General features: G+C 29.7%; 2 protein-coding genes across 2 annotated transcripts; both read left to right on the top strand.

Moving 5' to 3' along the window:
- Positions 1–6: 6 nt before the first annotated feature.
- Positions 7–1,142, top strand: LOC125875389 (uncharacterized). Its single transcript, XM_049556401.1, has 2 exons — positions 7–628; positions 750–1,142. Exons 1-2 carry the CDS (start codon positions 173–175, stop codon positions 1,002–1,004), a joined length of 711 nt encoding a protein of 236 aa, XP_049412358.1. The 5' UTR covers positions 7–172; the 3' UTR covers positions 1,005–1,142.
- A 15-nt stretch (positions 1,143–1,157) lies between these two features.
- LOC125858548 (uncharacterized) lies at positions 1,158–4,210 on the top strand. Its single transcript, XM_049538357.1, has 2 exons — positions 1,158–1,163; positions 3,406–4,210. Exons 1-2 carry the CDS (start codon positions 1,158–1,160, stop codon positions 4,051–4,053), a joined length of 654 nt encoding a protein of 217 aa, XP_049394314.1. The 3' UTR covers positions 4,054–4,210.
- The last annotated feature ends 1,867 nt before the right edge of the window (positions 4,211–6,077 follow it).

Here is a 6,077-nt window from a genome sequence, read left to right as displayed (position 1 = left end):
TGATAATTCCACGAATTCAGTTGAAGATGATCAGATCAGGCAAGTTCAACTTAAAATTCAATTTCACAGTACCAGAAAAGGGGATCTCGAAACAATCGAATCCTATGTGAAAAGATTGAGGTCCATCGCCGATTCCCTGGCAGAAATCGGCGATGAGATCTCAAATTCAAACATGGTGTTGCAACTTCTTGCTGGTTTGCCTATTGAATACTTGCCCCTCAAAAACACAATATCATCAAAGTGGCCTCTTCCCACTTTTGGAGACGCTTGTTTCATGGTGTACAAGCACGAAGGCATGAGTTTTCGAAAAGATGAATCTAATAATAGTTCCACAAATTCAGTTGAAGATGATCAAATCCGGCGAGCCCAACTGCAAATTCAATTTCACGGAACCAGAAGAGAGGATTTTCAGCCCATCGAATCCTATGTGAAAAAATTGAAATCCATAGCCAATTCTCTAGCAGAAATTAACAGTCCAATCTCAGATTCAGACATGGTGTTGCAACTTCTTGCTGGTTTGCCTAATCAATACTTGCCCCTCAAAAACACAATATCATCAATGCGTCCTCTCCCCAATTTTGAAGAAGCTTCTTCCATGTTGTACATGCAAGAGGACATATTATTACAGGTGAGAGCAAACGGTTCATCCAAATCTCTTCGAAAAAATTACATTATATATTCAAAATTAAGGTGATGTACATTATTTTTAAAGATTTAATGAAGCAAATCATGAGCTAATCTAATTGCAGGATCGTGAGAAGAAATTCAAAGCTGATGCTGGTGCAGAGCAATCGTCTGGTTTGTTTACCGCAGATACGTTCTTTACTGTAGTGGATACAGTGGGTGTTGTTGTTGCTGCAGTTGGTGCAGTAGGTACTATCTGCGCTGGAGTTGGTGCATTGGGTACTGCCGTTGGTGCAGTTAGTACTGTGAATGCAACCAGGATGATTGTAGCTAGTGCAATAACTGTCGTTGTGGGCTGGAAAATTTGGCAACGCAAGTAATTTATCGGGTTGATTTCTTGTATAATCACTTAAAAATAATAATATAGTTTAGTTTAAAGTTTGTCTTGAGATGTATGATGTGTAGTTGAAGTTCTACCCAAACTTTCCTTATGTTTTGTAATATTTTGATTTTCCTTTCGAGGTGTGTATGGTATGGAGGTACATCTTTTGGTAAATGATCAATTACACTAAATCAAACTTCCATTTACATGTATTCACACAAACATAGGTAAGAAGTGTAAATAATACAAGTAGGGAATGTAACTGTGTTGGTGTTGTCATTGAAATCAAGAGAAAATTATCAAATAGTCCTTAATGTATGGATAATGATTTATATTGATTCTTAATATATCTCACTTGTTGAAATGTTCCTTAATGTATATAGTAAAAAATGTTTGTTTTGGGTCATTTATCCTAAACCTAACATGATTTATCAACTAAAAGTGTTAAATTTAACGGTGGATTCCACATGATAAATAAATTCACCATTGTTATCTTCTTTGTTAACTCCAAATAAAAACTCCATGATAATTATAATAATAAAGAGATATTTGATAAGATTGTTGGTGTGTTTAGTACAGTAAATAGTATGATTGCAACAGCAAGGGATGTATGGAGTATGTTTGGAACATCTACTACCGGAAGCAGAAAAAATACAAAAAGACGTAATCGAGAAAAAAAAAAAAAAAAAAAAGATTTGTTGGGGTTTATTTGCCCTGATTTCTTACCATAAATAAGTTTTCCTTTTAGGAAAAGGTTTTAATATTTTACTAGTCCTTTTCTTGTAGGAAAGGTTTAGGGCTCTATAAATATAGGCTTGTTCCTTCTAACGTAATTAGCATTCACAATGTAGTCTTAAGGGCATTGAGAGTTTTGGTTAGGGGGAGAATTTATGGGTCACAAGCTTGATACGTTATCACTTGTGTGAACCTCCCATGTATTCCGAGTGAATTGGTTGAGGTTGTTTCTCTCTATATTTTGTACTCTCATATTTATAGTGGATTGCTCATCTCCTTTGTGGACGTAGGTCGATTGACCGAACCACGTTAAATCTATCTCTTTTTGGTGTGTTTCTCGTTTGTCTTCTTACTTGTGGTCTTTCGAGGTTTGTTTTGCTAGCTTCCGCATTACACCTGCTTATTTCGGTCCTAACAGGAGGAGATAGAAATTTGTTTCGAGTTTTCGAATCTAAGAAGATATTAGAAGATGTAATCTAAGTATTGTGTTGCTCTGTTCAAGAGTTTTTTGTTGTTGTTGTTGGAACATTTGATTGAATTTTAATATCATTATCAAATACTGATATTATAACTCACCTTCGAACAAGCTACCAAATAGACAAGGGGTCTCGCTATTCTTGAGAGGTGAGTAGGTTTTTGGAGTGTAATTGAAAATATTCCTTACTTGCTTGCTAAGTAGAGTACCTCCATTTGAATTGACGTTAGGTTTCAATGTTTTTGAAGTAGACCAAAGTCTTCAGAAAGTAGTTGAGTACTTTGACTTGTGTTACTCTATTTTAGTTTAGTTACTGTTCTCAACGTCTATTTTTACTTATCTATTATATTATTATGGGATGTTATATAATTTCTTCATTTATTTTTAATTGTAATGATTTTTTTTTTAGAGTCAAACAATAAAAACTTTGATTAACATATGTTGTATTATTTCATTATATTGATATGCAAAAAATTGCACCTTATAGTACTTTTCATATAGTTTTTAAATATCTTAATTTTTTGTTTAACATATTGAATTAATATAATCCAATTTAACTTTGACTTTTGAAAAATACAACATGACAATTAAAAGTGGATTGTTGGAGTAATACTTGTTCAATTTATAAAAATCAATGAATAATTTGTTATTTAATGTCTATTTTACCCATGCTATTATATACTATTCATTTTTTAATATTTAGATGACTTATATTTAATGAGGATGATTTAATAAAATTATCTCTATTATTTACTGCTTCTTATTTTACATGTCAAGTCAATGATAAACAATTATTATTGAATTAGCACATAAATCTAATCCTTGTTTTCCAAAAAATAAAGAATAGTCTCAAGAAGAAACAAGATTTGGGCTCACAAAATGGTGCAACTACAAAACTATTACAATCTTCGTGAACACACACTTCAATTTTATAATTAAAAAAAATAGATGAATCTAATTCAATTGATAAATTCATCTCAGAAGTAAACTGCTCTGTTATAACTATTTCTATACTTATATCGACTCGAGGAACCGAAATATTGATAATCATTTTGCTCTTCAGTTGCTCAAGCCACATGGATGAATTCTATGAACCTTCTACCCTATTCTAGAAAAGAATAGAATAAGGTCATTTATGTCATTAGCTATATAAATATTCTTTTTTTTTTTTTCATTTTATTTTTAACAGTTAGTTACACATTCTGTTACATATAACATCATTCCTCTCTACAAAATAAATACACAGAGAACAAAAAATTCAACAATTATCCGATCATCGAGAAGAACAAAAGATTCAACAATGAGTATTCCATTTCCATCATCGATTGATTTGATTTCAAAAGATGAAACGATTATCACAGTTCAACAACTGAAAATGCAATTTCTCGGCACCAGAAAAGGGGATCTAGACACCATAGAATCCTATGTGAAAAATTTGAAATCCATAGCCGATTCTCTATCCGCTAACGACAATCCTTTATCAGATTCAGATTTGGTACTGCAACTTCTCGCCGGTTTGCCGTCATCTCAATACTCGCCTTACCAGAACAGAATCTCATCGCAGTTCCCTCTACCTGATTTTTCAGGTGCTTGTTCTTTGCTTTACAAGTACGAATCGTTATTGCAAGAGCAAAATGTAAATCATACTTCGGAAGATGAAAATTATAGTATTAAAGAAATGTTTGATAAGATTGTTGGTGTGTTTTATACGGTAAGTAGTGTGGTTGCAGCAGCAACGGATGTATGGAGTATGTTTGGAAGAACATCTACAATGGCAAGTACTACAGGAAACAGAAAAAATACAAAAAGACGTAATCGAGGAAGGGGGAGGAGGTAGAAATTTGTTTCGAGTTTTCGAATCTAAGAAGAAATTAGAAGATGTAATCTAAGTATTGTGTTGCTCTGTTCAAGAGTTTTTTGTTGTTGTGATTTTTCATTTTATGTAAAGTAAGAGTGGAGTGTTTTACTAATTACGTAGTGTTCTTCTTGGATCATATGCGACTGAATATGGTGTTCAACATTTACAGAATTCATTTGTGTTGTTTGGTGGCCGGATAAGAAAGATCGATCCATAGTAGAAATAAGTTATTCATATATAAAATTAAGTGAAAAGTATATTCTTACTATATTGTAAATAAGTAAAATTAAATATAATTTATCTTCAAAAATTAACCTTGAGTTCCACCAAAACTATACTTTGTAAAATGAAGGCCTCACCATGTAAGTTGATACTCCCTCTATTTGGTATGGTATTAATTAAATTTGTGTGGTAATGTACACATATTAAAAAATATATTTAAAGATATAATTTAAATTATAATTTTCACTATAAGTTTTTGTGAAATTGTAAATATAACTTTGTAGTAATATAATTTATTTTTTAGAAAATATATAATTTTAATATATGAAAGAACAAATATGAAAAAACTTTCAAACATCATTTTAAATTTTGAACAATTCAATTATTTTGAACAACGAAAAAAAAATCTCAAAAATTCACTTCTCTTGAACTATAGTAGAGGTTAAAGGAAGTGTTGACGATAACAAGTACAATAAATATGGAAACAAGAGGATTATATGTAGCCTTTAGTCGTGTAAAGTGGCACTGGAAAAAAATGTTAAGTCTTTGTCGTGTAAACTGGCGCGACTAAAAAATAAAATAAAAAATATAAAGGGATTATAAATAGATTAAAATTACGTGAAATTAAATAAAAATATCAATCGTTATTAATTTGGTCTAAAAATAAACTTGTTATCCAAATTATTGACAACAAGAAAATTTTATAAATGACATTTATTAGATTAATATTTTCAAGTTATAGCAGTAGAATAAAACTTTCAAGTTGTAATAATAAATTTTTTTTAGGTTATAACATTTTATTAAAAAAAAAAGATTTTTAAAATAATACTAAAAAAATGTTTTTTTTAAATATCATAAAAATAAAAAATAAAAAACGGATAACATTAAGGATAATTAATAATGCCATAAATTTAGGGGATTCAAAACAAAATAGGAATATTTGGTTTCCTTTTTTTTACTCAATCAGTTATAATTAAATCAAAAATCAGATTTTATTTTTTTTTCAAATGCTTTTCTCTCCCTCTAATTTTTTTCTATCAATTTGTTTTCCTGTTTTTACTCAATCAGTTAAAATTAATTCAAAAATCAAATTTTCTTTTTTTTTATTCAAACGTTTCTCAGTCCTTCGAATTTTTTTTTTTGTGATTGTCGTCATTCACGACTAATTTCAAAATATTTTTGGTTCAAAAATCTTTATTTTGTGGTAATGGACGGATTCTTATTGATATTAATAAAATATGGTGGTAGATGGGATCCTTCTGGTTAGTATTCATTGCGATTTATTATTTGTTTTTTTATTCCAACTTCAGTAAAAAAAAATTTAAGAATAATGAAACTGAAAATGAAAATTTTCAGATTTTGATTGTGTATAATAGATTTAAATTGTGATTTTTTTGTATGAACCTTCGTTTGTTTCATATTACAAAAAAATTTCTGTGAAAATTGAATAAATGATGTTATGAATTTTTTGTAAACTGATTTTTGTAATTTGTATACTGTAAACACCATGAATGTGGCGATTTTGTATTTATATTTGAATGATTTTATTATATTGTTTCGTGACAGTGTATGAAATAGTGATGATGTTATCGTTATAAATATAAGAAATGTGTGTAAAAAAATAAATGTATGAAATGTGTTTTATGGTATGAATTTTGGTAGACTGTTTGGGATGATATTGGTATGAATAAGTAATGACCGTGTCTATAAATTTGTGTGATAATAATGAAGTTGTGGATGAAATTTGTATTAGATTGGTATGAAATTTGAATATAAATACA

The sequence above is a fragment of the Solanum stenotomum genome, chromosome 1 (assembly GCF_019186545.1).
Source record: "Solanum stenotomum isolate F172 chromosome 1, ASM1918654v1, whole genome shotgun sequence".
Lineage (NCBI taxonomy): Eukaryota > Viridiplantae > Streptophyta > Magnoliopsida > Solanales > Solanaceae > Solanum > Solanum stenotomum.
Note: the sequence above shows the minus strand (reverse complement) of the source record. Positions and strands in the feature narration are given on the sequence as shown.

Coding starts and splice junctions, on each gene's coding strand:
- LOC125875389 (XM_049556401.1), top strand. CDS start 173: ATGGTGTTGCAACTTCTTGCTGGTTTGCCTATTGAATACTTGCCCCTC. Junction 629..749: donor AAGAGGACATATTATTACAG/GTGAGAGCAAAC, acceptor ATCTAATTGCAG/GATCGTGAGAAGAAATTCAA.